Source organism: Photinus pyralis, unplaced genomic scaffold, assembly GCF_008802855.1.
Source record: "Photinus pyralis isolate 1611_PpyrPB1 unplaced genomic scaffold, Ppyr1.3 Ppyr1.4_LG2, whole genome shotgun sequence".
In the NCBI taxonomy this organism is placed as follows: Eukaryota; Metazoa; Arthropoda; class Insecta; order Coleoptera; family Lampyridae; genus Photinus; species Photinus pyralis.
Window position 1 is genome coordinate 35,606,304 of NW_022170403.1, and position 23,680 is coordinate 35,629,983.

The window sequence follows — 23,680 nt, forward strand, 5'->3', positions numbered from 1 at the left end:
CACCAGATACCAAATTTCGTCGAAATCAACATTTTTTCGCACCCCTATTGAGGGGTGTGCCCTTTTGTGGTAGGAATTTTGAAAAATTATTTGCAAAACCGGAAAGGGCATACAGCAAAACCTATTCAAAGACTTACCACCAGTCTCTGTAACTGTTGCTGAGAAAAAAAGAAACTTTACCACTTTTTTGAGGGTGGCTCCTAAACGAATACATGGATTTTTTTTTTTGGGTTGGATCCATCGTTCCTCGAAATAGGGGTTGAAATATATTGTGTGATCAAAACTCTCTAAACCTTCCCCATATAGTTTTTATTCGTTGAAGTTTTTAAAAATAAAAGCGACTATAGTTTCGGCGTACTGCCATCATCAGGCGATGTGAAATTTAACAGGAAAACGGTAAGTTACAAACGTTGAAGACGAATAAGACGAACATGTTGTTTTTTTAATTATTAACTGGCCGAAGCCAAGTGAAAAAACCTGAAGGGTGGTTAAACCGGAAAGGTTGTCCTAAGTTTCAAAACGAATTATTATCAAGCTTTGTTAAGACAACCAACCGGAGGGTTGAATTATTACATTAAAAGTTGAAAGTTGAATTTAACACATTTCAAAAGAACCGGGGGGAAAAAATAAACTTATAAAAGTTTTAAAACTATTGAGATGACTACATATTTAAATTATTTAAGTTAAGTTTAAATTCGAGATCATGCAGACGGCATGTCTAGAAATGATTGACCACCAGGTTTACCTATCACTAGATAACGACCAGAATACTGACTTTAACAGCATAAGTACCTGCTGATAATCCTCCTAAGTAAGTTCCGGTATCTACCATTCAATATAATATACCTATGCCGTTTTTGAATTTTCCACCAGCGAGCTACAATACCATCCTAACCATCGTCTAGTGAAATCAAAAAACAAGCCTGAATCTTTGGGACAAAATCATACCGTTGTTACTGCTGATCTTGCAATATACAGCACAGCACAAGAGATACCTAATGTGGAGTAACCCCCAAAATGTACAGGGAAAGGTACCTATTTGTACCTATATATTTCACCAAAGAACTGAGATACATGGAGTTAATGAATTGTTTGAGATTTTACAATGCAACTCGGCGGAATGCATATGTAAACTAAACGGCCTAAATAGCTAGTTTTGGTATTCGGAGAGAAATTTCTTAGTAAAGTAAAATCTCTTACGCATCGCTCCTTGTTTAGCGAACGCTGCTGACTATCCTTCCCTCTCCGTCTCACTCGCGATTACCGACTCGCCGAGGTCGGTAGGTTTTTACTTAAATGACCGTAACTTTTTTATAATGAAAAATTCACGGTAATGTTATAGAAAATAAAATAATCACAATGCTTTGGAGCATCTAATGAGCTATAAATATTGGAAATCGATATCGTGAAATAAAAAGTTATGAGAGTTCAAAGTGCGCACTTTTCATCTGCTACACGAATTTTGGAAGTTGACGTTCATTTTTCTAAAAACTGTGCATAACAAGGTAGGTAAATTGAATGATTTAGATTCTGCTATAAATGTACTTTCATTTTACAAAAGGAATGATTGATGTATATCGCTTAGTTGCTGAGAAAATAAATACTTTCGGTGGTCTAGTCGCGCGCGCGAAAATGAGTAACTTTCAACTTTAGCGGCCTATAATTTTTGTCAGGACCACGGGAAAATGTCGTAAAGCGAGATTCTGAAGGTTCAAACATTTCTGAACAAAATGGTGTGGGTCCCAATTCTTTCTACTCCGAAAAAAAAAACTACCTCAAATAAGCGAGTTAGCGCCGGCTATCCGCTGCACTATACAGCATATTCGAGGAAATTAAGAAATACTGAAAAATGTAAAAAAGGAAATGAATTTTTTATTTTGTTTAATTGTAAACTATAAAAGGGTACATTTAATTACCATATTTTTTTATGAACTTATTTCAGTACCATGAAAATGAAATTGTTGTTATAAAAAACCTCAACTAACAACATGATTTAGTATCATTTGTAATCAACATAAATCATTTTCTTCATCCTCATGTATTAAGTCGTCTAAGTTTAGTACTTCTGGTTCATTTCATCTTCAACTTCATCCAGTACGAAAAAATTCAAAACGAGAAAATTTCCATACCTTCAAAAAAACCGAAAAAAAAATTGTCAAAAATCGCCGCTTTTTCGATGTCATCTTATACATTTGGGCACGGGGATTGCAAAAATGGAAACAAAATCTCATAAATAAATTACGGTTCCGGCGGTTCGTTTTTCGAATTTTACATACTCTTACAAAAAAATTAATAATTTCGCCAATATTCGAGGTATTCAAACGGTTGATACGGCGAAAGAGAAAGGACAGGGCTATCGTACGACACTTTCACCACTCGCACAAATTTTAAAGGTCTACGAGAGGGGACGCCAAAGGGAAAATTAAAGTGCTAGTAGAAATGGGCGCAAAATGGGCACTTGCCGGTGAAATTCTTGGTACTTTTTGTTACTAAACGATTACTTTAGAGACGGGGTCCGATCTATATGTTTACCATCCCCACGGTATGGTCGTAAGTGTGTTAAATCAAAATCGATAGGAAAAAGCTAAATTTCGACGAAATTTTGATCAAAAATTTATTCTTTCTGTTTTTCGTTAAAAACGACGTTAAATTACGAGATTAAGTAAGTGCGAAAGTTTGGCGGAGATTTGAGGTCCATATCCTATGTTTAAATTTGGTAGTTTTCATGATTTTTTCGTGTTTTTCCGGGATATGCTGTAATTCGCATGTGGCAAACACCTAAAACCTTAAAGTACATGTCAATACAAACAAAAAAATGTATGTGTCGAAAATTCCCACAGGGGGGGGGGGGAGGGGGGTATATACCAGCCTCCGCTCTAAGTGGGTTGGGGTTGGTAGAGCAATTTTGTCTAAAACCCCGCCCGCTTAAAGACCGAAAAGAAATAAATAAAAAATAAAATTGGTTTCAAAATGCAGAGCTTTGTAACAGATCTTTTCTAATGTTTTTGAAGCCCCCCCCATGCCTCAACTCCCTTCTTCTTGCCTTCCGGTTCGCGTAAGCCTGTTGAGGGCCTAGAACAATAAATAATAATAAACTATTACCGGAAAGTATGTCTGAATGATGAACACCCCAATTATAATTTACTTACTGGTAGAACCAGACCTGCACGGTTATATAGATCGCTAGGCGAAAGAGCAAGACAGTGCATAGAGGAGATGCAGTTACAAAATGATGATATATTAGATATCACGAAGGTAGCTGTAAAGATCTGTGTTTTTGAGCGCTGGCAGGAGATGTGGACGGAGACCGATACCTCATTAAAAAGAGTAAAACCAAATCTAGGAGCACTATTTTTACCCAACTTGAGTAGAGTTGATTTGATAAAGCTGTATCGGCTTCGGTTGGGACACACCGCTATCACGCATGGTTTTTTTTTGGCAGGTGGAGAACAACCGTCATGTGATAGATGTGGTGTCGAATTGACACCGGAACACATACTTTGTGTTTGTGTAAAATACACAAACCTGCGTGATGCATTGAAAGTTGATGAAATATGGGAAAACAATTTTAGTAGCCATGATCACTGCAAGAATGTGTTAACTTTTATGCGAGTCGCTGGAATCTTCAACCAACTTTGATTGTTGAAGTGGAAGGACCTGCGATCACAATGAAAAGGGTGATAGGCTAATGGCCTTAGTAGCCGAAGCCTTAGGTGGGGTTTTAGTGAGTATACTCTAAGGGAGAGCCTCACACTACTCTGTAACTTCCTTCCAGAATGTGCATAAGGAGCATTTCCCCACCTACACAAAAAAAAAAAGTAAATAAATAAATAAATATTAATTATATTACCTTGTTTTTGATTAGTTATTAAGTGATTATAAACATTGCATACACCAATCGATAGGAAATTTTCTTATCTTTAAATTAGGTCTCTAGACATTTTTCCAAAAAATTAATAGTTTCCGAGAACATTGCACAAACATAAAGAATGTACCTTTGGGGGTGGTTTTGGGGTGGTTTTTCTAGGAGGATCTCTGGGAGGATCTCTGGGCCTTCATCCTATCTTTTTTCCTAACCCCCCAATATACCTATTTCCAGTGAAGGCCAAACTTTAACACGCATGGTACCCCTAACTCACAACTCATTTTTATATGGGATTTAATATCTACTAAAAGGTTTAAACTTGTGAATGAAGTTAAATTTGATAACAAATTTTTATCAGTGTGTGATAAAAATGAAAGATATATATTTTTTATATGAGAGTTTTTTAAGAACTTTTTTCTTAAATAATGGTGAAAGTAAAGGAATTGGCTAAATAATTTTTGTTTCATGCAAATGTCGGAACATTATATATTTGAATGAATGTTATTTCAACCAAAAATTTAAACCCAGAAGGAAGTTATTGTGGAAACAATTTTCTACTTTTCCATTGTAAACGCCTGTAAGTTAGTAGCAAGAATTAAGAATATGTAATGTAAATTGTCCCTTCGTCCCTTCTTTGCAGTTTCGATCATTTGCAAGGACCCTTTCTGTCGAGTGTGCTCGCGCCCGCTAATGTTAAATCCTGCCGAATATCACTTCTGGCGCTGTAATGTAGGCAAATCTAGCCTAACTCTGATGATACCAACGTTCAGTCCATGCACAGCTTCTCTCGTATTTTGCATACCGTCTTTAATCTTAATCATGCGAAATATACGTTTTTCGTCGACCTATCGATAACAACATAAATTACACCTTAGTTACAGGTGTAACAATGAAGCTCATTAATGGTTAGAAACCATTATACGTTAGCAACCATTAATCGTTAGCAACCACTTATATATAACCATTATGCATTAGCAACCATTAATCGTTAGCAACAACTTTCGGCAACAGCTGAGAACTTCCATCCACCTAACCATTTTAATCTCGCTTTTAATGTAGTGAGATCAGTAGCCAGTATGGTCTCTCACTCACCAATAAAACGCCTCATTTATACACTCATTGCATAAATAACTATTATTTGTAGCTATCTATTAGAGGATGTTGTGCCCATGTCACAATTAAAACAGTTCGCTTCTTGTCTCTATTTATTTAAAACACCCACACTTTCTAAATGCATACGTCTTATACTACCACTGTAATCCAGCGAATCCCAATGAGGTTCTTTTAAACTGAATTTGAATATCTGCACAAATAATTCCTTTTTATATTTATAGTCACGGGCGAACAAGAATGAATTACTGTCTAGTCGCCTTTGGAAGTTAAGAGAGTTAAGTACGATTTTCCATGTAAACTAAAATTGTAAAGGTAACTCTACAGCAACTCATTTTTGACCGCATAGTGCATTTCACTGCTGACTGTGTACCATTGTAAGTAATAGTGTAACGGCAAAAGCATATAAAAGCTTTCATACACATATTTTTCGCTAGTAAGACGGCGTGATATTACTTAACAGGGTAATCGAGGTGATGAGAGTTTATGTATTTTAAGGCTGGTTTACACGCTACGATAAATCGTAGCGATGTGATTGACAAATTTATTGTTCAAATAAATCGAAAGAGTTTATCGATCACGGTTTAGCACATTTTTGTTAAAACGGCCATAGTGGAAGTACTTTTGTGGTCTGTTTATATCCTTTGTTTAGCGAAGAAATTGAAAAAGTCGCAAGACCAAGGAAATGGAGCCGCCAGTGGTTGTTGAAGAAAAGGGTATTTTCTCATACAACATTATTGAACGAATTGAACCGAATGACTGGTGGAATTATTTGATAATGGATGAGAGATTTGTTGGGCTATTAAGGTTCATTTCTCTGTGTATTGTGAAGAAAAACTGAAACTGAGTCACAAATCGTAGCAAAGAATCGCTGTTATTGTTTACACGTTCCAACTTATCGCTACCACTCGTAGAAATGGATGCTATCCAATCGAATTACAATTCCAATAAATCGCTACAATCAGACGCGACGATAAATCGTAATAATTCGATGGTTACGATAAATTGTTATAATATATCGTAGCGTGTAAACAACCCTTTATTGACATAGTATGTTATGGAGATAAGAGGAATTTCGCCGACCAGTTTCCACCAAGCAATGTACTTACTCGATTCAATGCAAGGACGGATTAATAGAAATATGTGGGTGAGGGTGGAATCCCGGAACGGGAGGGGAAAGACGAGGGGGGTGCGGGGGTCTTCCCCCGGAAATTTTTTGAAAAAATACCTTAAGAAGTATAAGATTTAGTGGTTCTAGACCGACAATTTATATGTAAAGAAATATTAGCTTGAACTACTGGAAATGCAAATATTTCAAAGAAAAACAATATTTTGCCGATCGCAGTCATTTATAGAAAATCAAGTAATTATACCTGTTTGGGAAAATTATATCACAAAATGCAGGGAATGAAACATACAATTCTGGAATTATTAATCAATACTACATAATTACTAAAGCCCTTTTGGATATTACATACATACTTTATAAATTAAATATGTATATTTTAAACATATATAAGACAGGATTAAATAAATTAATATACCTACTGTTTAATTTTTTTCGTTTGCTTTATTTAAAACAACATTTAGGAACTCAAACTCAAATTGAATGAGCAAGGTATATTTTTGGTGAAAATACAAATAAAATATTGCCTCGTTAAAGAAACTGGTAAACACAGTAGAGTAAGTACTTCTTGAACTCGAAAAACACTGGTTGAAATTGACCAACTCCGCTGAATTAGGTACGCACTTTTGTGCCACTTTGTTCTGCCTCTCGGTGGGGGCCGCCTCCCCCCCCCTTTAGATAGATACTTTTATTCTTTACCAGAGAGGTGTTGAATAATTCAAAAAATTTACAAACATTATAAACAAGCGTAAACAAACAACAAAAAAATATAAATATACATGTACAGTTAAAAATTAATAAATACTAAACTACGTAAACTCCTGGAAAACATCCGTCACTGGTTCAATGAAACGTTGTATTATTGCTATGGACTTACCAACGTTGGTTCCTTGTTTCAAATTTGATTGTTTTCTAATACGCGTTTAAAATTCAATTCCAATTATAAACTGTCACACGGCCATAAGAGAAGAGAGATTGCTCTCGTTGATTGTGAACTGCAAACAAAACTCCGTGTCACTCTTTAATAATACAACTTTAAAACCGTCGCAGAATCTCTGTCGAGCAAAGTTCTAAAAAAATAATGATCATTAAATTTAACCACCTTGAATAGTCAATCGAAGAGAATTAGAAAGCCACCATTAATTTCTTATGTTGTTCTTGTTGTTCTTATATTAATCGTTCAGTTATACTGAGCAAAATGTAATGAGAAAGCATTATCTAAGTAGAAATATATTACCTACTACACTTTGTATCGATGTAATGGCGACTTTTCTATTAGAATTTTCGGTGTAGCAAAAATAACATTGCGAAAGTTAAAAGGAACACGTAATGTATTCATATAGGAGGTTATCTATTAGATAAGTTAACTGAAACAAGCAAAACCAGCGTTGGGATCTGGCACCGTTTCTATATATTTTGGTTAACATGCGTTTTCGATACATTGACAATTTGTTATCTATATTTCATAGTGATACTTATACGAGAATAACCGTACGAAGTGGTTTAGGCGGATAACGGCACTAAAATCACGAAAAATTGTAAACAAATTATATTATTAACAAACCGGCTATTCATGTTGTTCGAAATTGCGGAAAGTAGGTACAACGGATGTTGCCATTAGACGCAAAAAACAAAATGCGGGATAAATTATGTTAATAATAACTATACTAACTCCTTTTATAAACGATCTCATTTGTTTTATTAGCAAGAAGCGGGAGTACAAGGATGACGTACTCGAATAATTACACGCAAAGGGGTTGTCTGCAATTCTACGTGTCGCCAAGACAAGAGCACCTGAAATATCAACATATTATTGTACATTCACTCTTTATTGTTATCGTCTTGCCAGAGAGAAAGATGTAATTTTCTCACCTATACCTACTCAGAGGCATGAAGAAAGCGCATAAGAAGTCATTTTTTAAACTTTCCACCGTGACTCTAGCTATTACCTACATATGGCATTATAGTCAATTTTGCAGCTTTCATAATCTGTCCCTCAAATTTGTGTTCTTTTGACAATAGAAGCGCGAGCAACTCCTAAAATTAAACGTTGCCTTTAATTTGAAATTAACATTTTTTTTCAACTAAAATACTCACGCTGAAGCAGAGTATTTACTTGAAAATTAATTAAAATTATACATAAATAATTAACGTTTCAGAAATGCAAATATTTATAGCAAACAACATTGTCAACTAAAATCAAAAACCGACAAGGCTATGTAATTTATATCATCAAAGCGCTGCCGGTACACATGTTTCGTTGTAACTTGAAGATCAAACGATGAATTGCCACCAAAAAGCTGATCAGTCGATGCTGTTTACATGTGTCCGTAATGACGGGAGTAACACGGATTGTAATTATCCCGGTTCATGATGTGTAATTGGAATCGTTGAACCATAGTATTCTCCCTAGCATACGTCCTGCCTGCAGCCTACATGTCCACAAAATTCTAGCCCTGGCAACGCCTACGTTAAATCATCGAGGCGTATACCACTTTGCTGCTCGTTACGAAAGGATTACAATCCATTAGTTTGACAGTGCTGTATCTACTACCTAAAACTGTCCAACCATCTATTATCACACTTTTAGAATTGAAAAGTAGCTAATTTTTCCCTTTCTTTGCACAAAATAGACGTATAATTGCAACTCGTACGTTTCTTAAATATCTCTACTGGGAACTTTCAATTAAATATAACCTTTCGCTCTTCTATTCTCAAAAAAGCTCAATTCGGCTTTGTAAATGCAATAAATTTTTAATTTCGTACACAATTTACTTTCTGAAAGATTTCATTCTGTACAAAGCAATTAATCTAACATCTGAGATACACAATAAACACCACACTTTATGTGCAATTAACTCTCAACTAAAGTTTGCTGCAACTTTAAAATATGATACTAAAATGTGCTAACAATGTGCCTATGTACGTAGTACGTATATGAAAAATGTTTCACATACGAACCTGGAACGCATCTACCAACGGTGAACTATGCTACGGAGACTGTACAAAATATTCTACTTTTAACTTACTTATCTATATAGCTACCAGAATTTAATAAAACTTACAATTCACATTCACTAATTAATCTTGATTTGAATTTATGTTAAGTGGTATTAAGAATTTATTGCACCGTAGAGCATGGTCTTTATTATACAGCATGCCCTAGAGTGATTATTCCAAATCTTTATTGTATTTGTTGATTATTTACAATCTACTGACACTTTTTGTGGTAAATTGAGATTATTACGTATAGTCGTATAGGTAAAAACCTATCGAGTGTTTTCTCCAATTTACGCATCAGACAGTATTCACCTTACTAGCGCCCAGGGCCGTAGCTAGAGGGGGCCCACTCTTGGGACCCACTTTGCCCGCTCTTAAAATTTGCTTAAAATAACTCAATGTAGCATGCTCATAAATAATCAAAATTTCTTCAAAAAATTAACAAAACAATAGATCAACCATTTTAAGTGGCGATATTAATTAAGATGTTATAGGTTGAAAGATGGATTTAACAGTTTTCTATTATTAAATAACGCCAGCGTCGCCAGTGCTTCTTCGAAAACGACAGGATTATTGGCCAGAATTTCGCTATTTGTAGAGCTACAAGAAACTTTGAAAGGGAAAATTAATCATCATGAAAGTGTAGGCGTAACTTTGCCCATTTAAGCGATTTTGCATCTCGTACGAGATCCCCATGGTGATAATGAAAAACTCACCCTGTATTATTATCATTTTATTATCTTTTTTTGCCACCTGCAATACATACCTAGTACAGGCATAAGACTATAAGAGAGATCCGAGGAGAGATCTACAAATGACATCCAACTTTTTAAGTCGATACGATACACACATTTCTTGGGCATCGAGCAATCGAGTTTGGTCGTTTTCTCAAAAAAATTGGTGCATAAATAAGGATTTAGATCGATATTGGGCAATAAAGTGATGTATACTAAAATTAATTCTTGATAGTTGTTCATCTGGAACCATCTATACGAGTTCTTCCCAAGAAAATCGGTACATAAATAACGATTTTGACATTTTCTGTGAACAACAATACAAATGGACCACTTCTTGGGCATTCCGCAATTGAATTTCCCAAGAGAATCGATGCATAAATAACGATTTTGACATCCTTTGGATAAAAATATTTTGGTCGCCAAAAATAGACATGTACATTTCATGGTCATCGAGTTTGATCGTTTTCCCAACAAAATTGGTGAATAAATAATAATTTTGACCAATTTAGAGCCATAACACGTGATGAATGCCAAAGTGAATTTTTGTTAGTCGATACGAGGTCTAGGCACTGAACTATAGTACGGAACGACACACAGACGGACGGAAATGTGAGTCACCAGCGCTCCACTTTCGTGGATTGCGCTAAAAACGAATTCCTTCAGCAGTACCCAGCAAATTATTTATATTTCGCCTGCCCGCTCTGTAGATTTATTTGCCCGCTCTTAGTAACTAATCTGGCTACGGTTCTCTGCTACCGCCTGTCTGTTAACAATGTTTATACTTTATTAACGAGAACGTGGGAATTTAACGAAACAAGGTGAAGATGATAGATAGCCATAAGTACCTGAAAATCAAGTGTACTTTGATCAAATTAGATGAAATCATCCACTGTTTCTTGCGCATTCAGCTAACTCGAACGGACATACTGGAAATTCGCGAATCGATGCTATAGTCTGTGGGTAGTGATATACTGTCCCAAGATTCTAAAAAAGACGCCTTCAAAGATCATTTGAACTGTTTGCATCTGGTTGTAAAGCATGTAGCCTCCGACCCATCACATCCTAAACGTGATCGATTGATGATCGATCCGGCGCGGTGCGGCCAAAGGAAAGGCTATAGAAGTATTATTATTATTAATCACAGCTCGATTTGAGGCGGAACGCGGGGAGGGGTGGGAGTCTCGGAAGGTTGTAGTTTCTGTACCTCCATTTCTAGAAATCGAGCACTGATTATTATTATCGTTACTTTAATTTGTATCATATACACATTTTCATCGTTTCTTATTTCGGAATAACTATCAACTGTCCCGAAAATTTCATCAAAATTGATCAAAACATACTAGGTGTTCAGTTACTTAGGTGTGCGCAATACTACGTTTATCATTTATATGAATTGAATATTTATGTCCCTTTAGTATATAGTATCCCCTCTGCTGCTGTGACGTCATAACTGACGATCCATCTGGGTAAAGTAAGAACATACCTACGTGCTTAATTTCTGTGTTTATTACTGTCGATATCGCTTTCACTGGGTAGTTTTGAAGTATAGAACTCAAGTTTCGTTTCTATCATAGACATAATAAAAGGTAAAATTTTACTAAACAAGTGTTGTGCAAATCACTAAGTAATAATTAGTAAAAGATACTTGTAACTTTTAAGATGCCATATGTTACGTACCTTTCTGCCGAAGCAATATAGAAATGTAGTCACAGGGGTACCATTTGAGGGGGGTAGGAGAGCCCCTCTCCTCCTTCAAGTGTTCGAAAAAATAATCCAAATACGCACGTACTTATAGTAAAAATGTAATGTATGCCGCATGTAAAATTTTATTATAACACATCTCTATGTAAATGTACCTAGGTAGTAGGTACATAGTACATACACTTGTAAAAATCCTATGTTAAATCTCGCGTTGTCCCAGAAGCAACGAAGAGGGTAGAAACTAGAAATAAATAACTAAAGTGCATTTATTTCCAAGATAGACCGCAAGTACAGCGTACACCAATCGCCAATAGATATGTTTTTTCGCGTCCCAATCGCCCTTTGCGAGTACCCTCCTCCGACAATGTTCTTGACATAAGGAATTATTTATATCGGATCACGATAAGGGGTCGAGGAGGAGGACTATGGTTGGTAGAAATTAACTTCTTTCGTTGAGACCTTTCACTAGAGTACCATGAAAGATTAAATTAATTGATAAAAAATGCGCTAAAAAAAATAACTCGGAGTATTCTGGACGAATTAGTAAGGTAATAATTAATGTTCCATTCATTATTTGTGTACATCCCATGTACGAGATGGGTCCATCGCTAACTTAGTAAGCGATACTGTAAAAAATATCAGCGTATTGTATTAATACAGTAATACTTTTTCGAAAGAAATTCCCCTTATTTGATGGTTTTGCCCGTCCGTCTGTTCCTCGTCTAACTAGAGAACGAAAATCGAAAAGAGAGAGCGATGTCGAACATCCGCCAATCTATTTCTACGAAGTCAAAGATCCGTGCTGAATCCCTTTTTAAAAGGGTTTGTCCAACTCAAAAATTAGCGGAAACAATTCATCTATTCCTACATAGGTACAACTAGTGCAGCCTCTAATAAAAAGATTTAAAATATTAATTTTGAGGGATGGTTCGACAAGGATTCGAGGCAGAGCTGTTATCCATATAGTTTTTGTGAATTAGTAGAGAATTTTTAACGTACCCATTTACGCTTTATTAATGAGCGCTAGTATTTATCACATTTTCCTTTGCGTAAAAAATGTAGTGGTTTTTGAGATCTCTCGTAAATACAAGAAATTTTCATTAAAATATAATCTACTAAGTTCCTGTAATCTTGCAATTTCCATTAGCAGCATAGAAAGAGCGTTAAAGGGAAGTATAAAACAGCCTCATGCATGTTTAATATTTTACCCACAGGGTCACTCGTTCTTCCAGTTAATGGGACGCCTTATTTAATTTGTATGAGAATGAAGTTGCCGTTCAAAATTCCCCCGACAGTTTTAGTGATAAGAGTAAAAACTCGTATAACTCGGTGTGTTTAGGCGAGCGAACACTGCAATGGTACATTTCTTTGTAAAATTTTAAGTTTGTATCTGAAATGTCAAAATGTCGGCAGTAAAGAGAATTTTTATTGCTTGGTATTTCTAACACTCACTCTAAATTCCCTCGTCCCCAAGCATCCTGCGGCATTCAATAACAAAATGTCTCTTCGACGGAGCGCTGATCCGATGAGGAGACACGCGGAATTGGATGGCGCTCTCCAGCCGGGTTTGGATTTAACGATCTCTAATAGATTTGTGCGAACAGCGGTGTAAAGGAAAGCCCTTGTCAGAGCGAGATTGTGACCACGCCGCTGCTCTACATTTGAACCTACGCGATTGAATTGGTTCCTTGGATCAGTAGGAGCTTTTCTTCAAAACTGCTTTATTGACAGTTTTATATAAAATATTTTTAGAACCACTTTGAGCCTACGATAACTAAAATTCACGAAAAGGAGGCACGCATAAACCTCGACGAATTTAAACAGATGAGTGCACAGAAAAATCCTGCAGCTTTTCAATCATCCTTTCGCTATTCTGTTGTATTTATGAACAGTTTTCTCTCTTCTAGGGTCATAAAAACGACGCATTTCAAATTTGCGGTGATAAATATTAATATTCAAATCGCATAGGATGCCGTAGAAGCATCTGATATAGATGTACGTTTCAACGTACAAAATACTTGCAAAATTAATTGAGGTTGAAATGTTATCCTAAAATAAATAACTGACCACCTGTTGACGATAGGAATGCAAACAGTTTTTCTTAGTGGTTTGCGAATACCCACATCTGTTTCCACTTTGGTATCCCACGTGCAAGAAATCCTGGAACGTGTCCAGCATACATAGTAAGATTAGGTTTCCCTTGTTAATGAAATGGGTTATTCGCTTTGTTGAGTTACTTAACCCTTATTATTCGTATTACTGTTGTCATTTTGACATAATTAATGAAATTTTTTAGGGGTTACGACAAAAACTCGACGCAATGAAAGCATAAAAATTGTTTGATACACTTTTAAATATTCGGTATTTGGTATACTTGCGACATAAATTAATAACTGTAATAGGTATCATTCCGAATGCTAAAAGTGGATAATCTTTGCAGGGAGCTTCTTCCAGCTTAGTGGTAAAGTTTGCAGATACTGAAAAGGAACGTCAATTGAGACGCATGCAGCAGATGGCTGGAAATATGAGTCTCCTCAACCCTTTCGTGTTCAACCAGTTTGGAGCCTATGGAGCTTATGCACAGGTAAGTTTTGGAAACAATTAACTATTCTACGAAGCATGCAAAATAGTTTTAAAATGTAAAGTTTCGAATACTTATAAATACAATAACACATTTCTAAGAATAATATGTAGCTTAGTAACTTTGGAAATTGAAATTCTTCTGCGTGTCCTATTAAGTACAATTATAATACCGTCATGTTTCCCTGTTGGAATTACAGCAACAAGCAGCTTTAATGGCAGCAGCGACTGCACAGGGTACATACATCAATCCAATGGCTGCATTAGCCACACAAATTCCACATGCCACTCTTAACGGAATGGCTAACTCCGTCGTTCCGCCCACATCAGGTGAGCTATATTATGTTATCTATAATAATCATGACATACCGGATGGAGGTTTAACTACACACTTTTTTTTTTAATACTTTCGTCAAAACTCTCAACGGCCGCTGCGTCGAACATACTCCTAAATTGTGTTTAACCTAAGGCCCTGTTACATAGAGTTTTGATTGATATTAGAGATAGTTTGTTATTACCCTGGAAAAAGTCTCCACCCGGTATATATATTCGATTGTAGTTATTATTTTCATCATGTTTACAATTTTGACAGATGTGGGTATAGGTACAGGTTCTGGACAACCAGTAAATGGAACCATCCCTAGCTTGCCTTCACCTACCATGCCAACTTTCAATATAGCTGCACAAACACCTAACGGACAGCCGGGAGGAACCGAAGCTGTATATACTAATGGTATTCCTCAAACGTATCCTGCTCGTAAGTACACCATCTTCTATTTTTAGCAAGTTGCTCTGCACATTTTGTTAACAGTTCTTTTTAACCTATAAATATGTTTTAAAAAATTATCGACCCTAATCCCAGCAATGATGGATGAAAAAAATAAATGTTGATTATGACTATGATGGCATCATGCATGATATACAATTAAAAATATTCATTTATCATACAGGGGGTAACAATTAAGTAGGTATCTCAAAAAAGTATACTCAAAAACCTAGCCAAATTCGTTAATTTCGTCCTTGTGTTATGATAGCAGAGAAAAAAATACAGAAGAAACGCAATCTACTTGAGACTGCTTCCAAACGAAACATTTTGGAGGTTCAGTTTTGTGGAAAAAATGTTTGTTTTTTTCCTCTCGTCCACCCATTTTTACAGTGTTACACACTATTGTAATGGGTTGGAGTTTTTTAAAACCAAATTTACACGTTCTTTACGTCCTAGAAAGAATTTTTTGATTACAATGTAACTTAGATATAAAGTGCAAAGGACAGATTCTATTTTTAAAGTGCTTTTGTTTCATTTTTATATGAATGCGATTTATACGGTGCGAGGGGAATTTTTATGCGGAGAAAAAGTGCGGGGAGTCGGCGTTCAACCATCGATTAGTAAAGGTGGTGATTAGTGTCTGGAAATTTGCAGTACGCGGTATACGCAGGTAGCGTACTACGATTTCAATACGCAACAAAAAGTCAAAGTGGTAGTGTGACGTCGCCGAACGTTTTAAAATTGATATAGCGTAAATAAAGTTATCGAGATATTTTACGCCCACATCGTTATCTGAGTGGAATTTGGGGTCTGCGTGCCAACGTAGTTTGTTTCCCAGCCTGGAAGAGGAGCTTATGCGGCATATTGTTTTCCGCCAGCGAGTATTTTTGGGTATTTCCACCTTGAGAAGATTAGATTTGGGAAATTTGGCAGTCCACCACCACCAGTTTGATTTCCTGTAACGACAAAACCGAACGCCTAGAATGCGAGGTCACCAACCTGTTCCCAGCGGATGTAAGGCGATTAGATAAGAAGCAACGCCATTACCGAGATGAATTAAGGTAGAATTTGCAGTTTTATATTTGATAAACTTGATTAAATCGTGAAGTTTGCGTATTTTTGATCGATCTGAACAATTTTATATTTGACTTTTGGGGCTTTATGTATTTTAGGGGATTGTATAACAGTTAAATTTGATTAAGGTACCAGTTAAAGGAAATGTCCGTTATTTTTGATTATTAAGCTTTACCGTTCTTTTAAGGGCGGAGATATTTATATGTTTTAAATCCATTGACTTTCAATTAAAGGTATTAAAGATAATTAATGTTAATTCTCTGTAATTTCTCAAGGAGGTCAAGAAGTTTGCGTATAAAGGAAACCCAAATTGTTGCATTTACATACCAATCTCGGAAGCATATGAGAGAAGTAACGTCAAAACAACATTCTTCCAAATTTTGGTTACGTTTTTATGATTAATGAATGTTATACCGTGAGCTAGAATAGAACGAATTATCTTCCTATTTGCACCCATGTTATTATCTGAGCTAGCGGGTTAAAGAGGTACAGAAGGTAAGTCCTAAGTACTTTGAAGAGAGAAAAAGAAGATTTTTCACACCGACACGAACCTAAAAAATTACTGTTATTTTGTAAAGGGAAACATCCACGGCAAAATGGCGTACCTACGTTCAGTTTGTTAGGAAACCTTTACCAAAATAACGATAAATTGCGAGCAAGTTAAGAAAACCGCCGCACTATATATAATATACACACGGGATACAGCTATACTCTTTCGTTCATGGTATTTTTAAATATATATATGGTGGAACAACTTTGATTGAAACCTCCCTTTTTAACATAAGCAAATGCAAAATGTGAGAGATAACTTGCTCTTAGCAAACAGGTTGATCTGTGACTGATAACTAAACTTATCGAAATTTAGATGCGCTTCATCTGTCCATTCCAGCGCAGGGACTGCCTAATGGTGAGGCTGCGCTTCAACATGCGGCATATCCTGGAATGCAACCGTATCCTGGCGTGGGTAAGTTTCCTTCTGTAATGAAGTTGTGTCGTCATGAAAACATATTAATAGTAGGCTTTATAGTTGATGTAATCAATAACCTCTATGTGTGTTTTATACTCTCCTTTAGAGCTTTGTGTATGTTTCAGCTTGTTCTGTCGAGAGAGTAGTTGCTAAATGTTTTAGTTTGGTATTGGCTGTAGTGTATTGTATTTTACCTACTAATATTTTGCTTTACTGTGTATTGTAGCCTTAATATATGTACGTGTTTATTTCCTATTGGTCAAATGTTGAACACCCAATGTACTTATATATTCATTGTTATTATTAAATAAGTGACTATCATCTAACAAATTGCATAACTAGCAATCATACTAATATAACGTACCACCACAAATTTTGCAACATGTACTACTGCTACATATAATTACATAACTATCAATGAAAGTTTGCGTTAATTTAATTTAATTTAATTTCGTTGATATTGTTAGGGTGAAACCTCAGAAATACTTATTTAACATAATATTATTTAAGAAAACGTTTATAAACTCACTTATCACTTATCCTCTTTCTCGCTGTTTTCAAATTTTTAATCATTAAACTTTTCTATGAAAACGGTATTAAAGTGGAAAAGCTCAGTAATTAATGTAGCATGCACAGTTGCATTGATGGAGAAAGTATTGGTGTGATTTGTTCACATTTGTCAGCAGCTTATCCTGCGGTATACGGCCAGATCCCGCAGGCAATTCCTCCACCCATGTCTGCAGTTGTTCCCACGCAGAGGGAAGGTAAGGCTTCAAAATCGATCATAAATTTTAAATATTAAATATATACCTAGATCTCATCACGACACCTCCAATTAAATTGAAACATTGCTTAGTAAACAAGCTTCAATAATAAATTTATTGTCGTTTATTAAATGTTACATATCTATGGTGTTGCATCAAGTCCTTTGTGTTTGATGTTATACTGCACTGAATGTACAGCATTGGCTACAGTCCAGCGCCACTGTTTCATTGTTGTGTTGATGTGCTCAATTTAGAAATACCATTTTCTTATTGCTCTTTTTTTTTATTAATTAATTTAGATGCATTTAACTAATTACATTTTCCAAATTTAAGCACGGGTTAATATTTTCAAAAACTTTTATTTCAGTAAATATCTGATGCAATAAAAATTTTCAATTACTTCATTTCACGCAGAAATTGGACCAAATCACTTATCCAATGTTTTTGTGTAGGTTGCTCGATCTCCGGACCCGAAGGTTGTAATTTATTTATCTATCACCTACCTCAAGAATTTGGTGATGCTGAACTAATGCAAATGTTTCTTCCTTTTGGAAATGTGATCAGCTCAAAAGTATTCATCGACCGTGCCACTAACCAAAGCAAATGTTTCGGTAAGCGTTTTTTATACTGCTTAGCTAATTTGGGTTAGTCAATACTGCAGCACCCTTTTTTAACTACGTTGGTTAATATTTTCGTTGAATGCATTCTCTCTGTTCGAAAAGATTAGTATCAACTATTTAATTTCATTGCAGGGTTTGTATCATTTGACAACCCAGCAAGTGCCCAAGCAGCCATCCAAGCCATGAACGGCTTTCAAATTGGAATGAAGAGACTTAAAGTGCAACTAAAAAGGCCCAAGGACGCAAACCGACCATACTAACCTTGGCTTTCAGAGCCCGGCAAGCAATTTAGCTGCACCCATCAGCCATTTAGTATACTAGTCATAGCCACATTTTATTACTAAGATAAGGTTTCCTTTTTTGAACTTGCCTGGAATATTGCTATTTTAGGCAGCATTGTCCACTTGATTATTCGAGAATTTCCAAATGGGCTGTGATTAAATAACAAATCAGTGTTTGATTGTACAGGCCGTTTTGTCTTCTCGTTCGTGAAATGTACCTATTACTATTTTGACATTTACGCTAAATTGTATGTATTGTGTGTTAAACTGTAATTGAATACGAAATCATTAGAGTAGGTAATGCTGCCCTTCGAGTAGATGCCAAATTAGTCCAGGCAGAAGTTCACAGTGGTTCTAGTCAAAAGACTTACTCGGAGTCCAAACTCACAGAGATACGTGATGTATAAGTGTCTCTGCTATATTTAAGAAAAGCTATGACATATTTATACATAAATTAATAATACTTATACAAATTAGTATAATATATTTCTACTAAACTTTAAGTAACATAATCGTTACAAACGTACCAATTATAATATTAATCTGTACATTTTAGATAATAGCAATTTAGAAGGTAGACCAGAGAGTGGCGCGAAACCGTACAGGTTAAAACCTATATCGATTTTAGAACAATGGGTTTGCAGTTTATGAATTTTATCTAATATATAAGTTTATATATCAAAATGCAAGTTGTCGTTTTTGCCAAATAGTTGTTGAGAAGTTAGTTGATGCTTTTGAGGGACGTTAGTCAGTCTCAGACCGGGGAGACAGTAAGCGAGTACTCGGCTGGGCCACTCTAGTCAAATTATCCAGCCTTGCGCTGCATATTAATTAATATGATTAGAACTAATTTAGGTATAAGAACATATAAATATATATAAATATTAAGTAACATATAAAAAATATATATTATACTATTTATTGAATATTTAATATTCTTAGATACGTTTTTTTTTGTTGGGCTAAGATCCAATTGTGCAATATTAACTGATCGACTGATACACAATAGTACTTCGCGTACTTATTTTGTACCTATATTTATTGTTTTCGACAAATATTGCAAGCAAATATTTTGCTAAATACTATGTAGTGTGTAATTTAAGGTAATTATACCCATATATCGTGACATATACTCATTTTATAAATTCGAAAATTAAATCTAATTGTTTTAATTTCTTTGTGCAGACGAAAATATATTTTCTTAGTCCGAATTATGCACACTTATCTACTATTTTCCTTTCGTCTCATATAACATTGCGATGATTAAATGGTAAATTATTACTTTATAGCACACACTACATTTATATTCTTCTTTATTAGTAGTAGCATTCCACGCTTGCTTGTTACATTCCTTCAGCGCTGGAAGTAAATATAACTAAACGTACTAAATGCTCGCGGGTGAGCAACAGCTTCCCGAATTATGTAGTCTAGTCATCATTCAATTATAGTATCCCCAATCAGTACGAGTGGATAATAATCAATCTTAAACGCAGCGAAGTGATTCTAGGATACAGGGTATGTTTTTGCAATTATTTGTGTAACATGTTCTCATCGTGAGAGGGCGTACATCGTGTTTCTACTAGTATAATAATGTAACCATGGTCCGCGTCCACAGCGGATTGCATCCCTCGCTATCATAACCCATGCTGTAAATAAAAGTCCACATGACACACCGTTTTATATAAATGTACGGTTCTTTCTGTGTCAAAAATGAGAGAAGTACCTGTCAATAACGTTTAAAGCTGTTTTTATATTTTAGATGCCAATTCACCGACATAGGCTTGATCATATTCTTAGTTCTAGAACCATTTTATAAAGATAGGTATAATCATATTCAAGGTAGGAATATAATGGTAGAATGGATCATTCACAAGAACGTGACAATTGTTATAGGTACAGCAAATTTTGGCTTTGGGTTTGGTTGTGTAAAGAGTTACTTCAAGAGTACTCCAGTGAAGTGAATAACATATCCTGTGTTATATCAGTAAATCCTTAGGTTCTTACATACAGATGTGTTATTTTTGTGGATCTCTTAAAAGTTCCTAATTGAAGCCTTTTATACACTACACAAATATATTTTCGTTAATTCGCAGATTTTGACTCAAATAAGAGAATGTTTTCCATGGAAGCTCTAAAATAATATTGTGATAACATATTTTATAGTAATGGTAACTATTTTTATTACTACCTTGCAAAGTTTTAATTTTAATCCATACAAACATTCTTTTATTTTAAGAAAAAATAAATTACACCTAGGTATAGATAAATAATTGGCATTTAATTTCTTAAGAACTTCACAGCATTCTTGAAGGAAACACTATATACACAAATCCAATTAAACCGCAAGCATGTCCATTGCCTTTCTTACATTACTTTTAATAATAATCTCACAAACATTAATGTACTGGGATCAAGGAGGATGAAGGCAAGAGATTTTTGAAGAGAGGTACATTTCCTAACAAACCACAAAATAATAGTTCTCTTCTTCTTAATTCTCCTTGGTTGGGACCAATACAACCGTTTATTATTTGTAAAATCTACAAAATATGTTTCTAGTCATACCAGGTGATTCGATAATTTATTTATTGTACTATCTAAGTATATATTTTAGATTATAAGGTATTAATTTATTCAATGATTTATTATCTCTTTGTACTATACTATCTAATGAATCTACAAAAACTGCTTGTAATTATCCGCAATATGTACATTATTGAGGATGAAGATATTGTGTAGAACTGCAGTACCTTAGCTTATGCTTCAATACAGTATTAAAGCGGTCCGCTGTAGAAAGATAGGGTTGATTTTGGGCATGGTGCGAGTACCCAGTTATCATGAGTCACCATTTATTATATAAGATAATCCAAACCATACTCTGTTGCATGTCAGTTTAATTACATTTTACACAAATTATTATAGAGTAAAATTATTAAAATATATATTATATACATATATTATATATAGTAGATACCTAATTAAATTGAAGTATTTATAACCCTTTAACAGTTGTAATACGATAATGTAAAAACATATGATTAAATTAGACAATGAATGCGTGTACTTTTATTATCCGTACATAGAAGTAATCATATTATTTTTACACTGTCAATTTTGCTGGTCTTTATATTTTTTACAACCGGTTGCGTGTTCTCATCCAACCACTTAAATATCGAGACATTAAGCTGTACAGTTTGTGACTACATATTTAATATTTACAATTTATAAATAAGATTTAATTAGACTTATGGAAAAGAAACGGCTGAGCAGAATTGGTGATGCTCAATAAAACACATAATCTACCTATTGTAACAATAATGTAATATTGGGGTTCAAAAAACAAATTGTCTTGATTCTATATTTAACATAATTTAAAAAAAGAAATAAATCCAACTCAAATTTCTATTATTCATGTTACATGGTTATTGCCATATGTATTTTTCGCCATATATTGATTTGGATTTATTTTTGACAGTTGATTTAGCTTTTCAATTCATATAAAACTTTATAAAACAATTACAAATTAATAAAGTTAACTATTTAATGCATACAGACATAGATAGAGTTTTATTTATCTTGTGTGCACTACTGCCAAAGACTTGTTACTACAAGTCTCTGACTACTGCACCTATACCTGTATTCATTGGAATAAACATAACTCCCAGTTCATGTTGCAAATACACTCTCTTCAATGGTATTCAATGGTAAGTATTACAGTCTCGGACAAAAGGTGACCACAGGCAAAGTAATGTAAAATTAAAAAATTTAAATTGAATAATAATTTACCAAAACAAAAAATACTTTTTTCTACAACTGTCAAAAAAACCTGTCATTTTCTGACGGATTTCGAAACGCGAAGTACTAGATTTTTAAACGGTTAATTAATAGGTAAGGTTGCTATTGACAACGTGCGCGAAATCGTCAACAGTGAAAAATAGTTATTTACCTAACAAGTTCGGTAAGTTAATTTTCCCGCATGAGCACTTTGTTTGCAGCACGACCGTAGGGAGTGCTGCATTTAGTGCGAATGCGGGAAAATTCTTTCCGAAAGAGTTAGGTACAATATTTTTTGTAACGAATTGCGTAAAAAAAAGTCAAAATTAATAAAGTTTTGTAAATTAGCTTTTTTTTAATCATGAGTTGGTAACACAATCATATGTTTGGTTGGTAACATAATTTTGTAACTACCCACTTTTAATTGCACTGGTCACATTTAAACTTCCACATCTTTGGTTAATACATATTTTCCCTTTGCAATGAGTGCTACTACTGCAGGTCACGGCATTGCATCGTTTGCACTGAATATCCTTGGAAGTCTTCAATGTTAACAAATATGCTTTGAAAAGAGTGCTCTTATTGGTCGCGTAAGTGTACTGATCGAATTTAATATTCCCAGAAGACTTGTGTGAACAAATGTGTTCTCAAATTTGATTTATCTTGAGTTGCGTAAATACACTCGTTACATTTAAAATCCTTGGAAGCTTTGTGTGTGTTAATATGTGCTTTCTTAAACTGCATATGCGAATAGTTGCAGAATATCACAGGTCACATTTTAAGACGTTTTAACAATAAATTTTACTTTTTCTTGAGTTCCAATTCTGAAAAATAATTTGATTGCGTTATAAGTTCTTGTTTATATATTTACGTAAAACTTACTGTACGTCTGTTTCCGATTAATCGCACTAAATACCCTCAACCAACGGTTTAATTGATTTTACAGCAGATGACAGTTAACCATGACATGACGTTCGTTGACTTAAATAAGTACTACCAACCGAAGAACGCGCATAACCCCTTCTCTCCAGCGGAAACTAAAAAACACCGCGATGCGGGAAAGTCGTTTTCCCGTGCATCGAGGATGCTTGGAAACATTATCTTTCCATTCAATGAGTACAAAAAAAAGTATTTCGCGCACGTGACAAAGTTGAACTTAAACAGCAAATTTAATTAACAATCGGTTCAGTTGTAGAAAAAATATTGTATATAACGCTAGCGCGAAGTTATAACGCTAGCGCGAAGTTATTTCGCGCATTTGACTGATATTTTGCAGTCTCAATGCGCGAAATTGAACTTCGCGCTCTTGTTATATAAA

The 23,680-nt window shown here is 34.9% G+C and overlaps 2 protein-coding genes across 9 annotated transcripts in view; one reads left to right on the forward strand and one right to left on the reverse strand.

Moving 5' to 3' along the window:
• Nucleotides 1-23,680, reverse strand: part of LOC116162985 (CUGBP Elav-like family member 4) — a gene marked incomplete at its 5' end in the record, with an annotated part of 86,332 nt that overhangs the window by 33,441 nt on the left and 29,211 nt on the right.
• Nucleotides 13,941-22,142, forward strand: LOC116162986 (CUGBP Elav-like family member 4). Of its 4 annotated transcripts, none has more exons than XM_031476798.1 (7): nt 13,941-14,123; nt 14,320-14,449; nt 14,724-14,876; nt 16,825-16,923; nt 17,610-17,690; nt 18,143-18,301; nt 18,443-22,142. In XM_031476798.1, the coding sequence occupies exons 1-7, from the start codon at nt 14,043-14,045 to the stop codon at nt 18,568-18,570; spliced, it is 831 nt and encodes a 276-aa protein (XP_031332658.1). In that variant the 5' UTR covers nt 13,941-14,042; the 3' UTR covers nt 18,571-22,142. The 4 variants fall into 4 exon arrangements, with proteins under 4 accessions (XP_031332658.1, XP_031332656.1, XP_031332657.1 ...); XM_031476796.1 differs by having other exon boundaries at nt 13,944-14,123; nt 14,712-14,876; XM_031476797.1 differs by having other exon boundaries at nt 13,945-14,123; nt 14,712-14,876; nt 17,613-17,690.

Excerpts from the sequence above, each read along its gene's own strand:
- LOC116162986 (XM_031476796.1), top strand. The coding sequence starts at position 14,043 with ATGCAGCAGATGGCTGGAAATATGAGTCTCCTCAACCCTTTCGTGTTC. Across the intron at positions 14,124-14,319 it reads CCTATGGAGCTTATGCACAG|CAACAAGCAGCTTTAATGGC; the intron begins GTAAGTTTTGGA and ends TTGGAATTACAG. Across the intron at positions 14,450-14,711 it reads CGTCGTTCCGCCCACATCAG|ATGTGGGTATAGGTACAGGT; the intron begins GTGAGCTATATT and ends CAATTTTGACAG.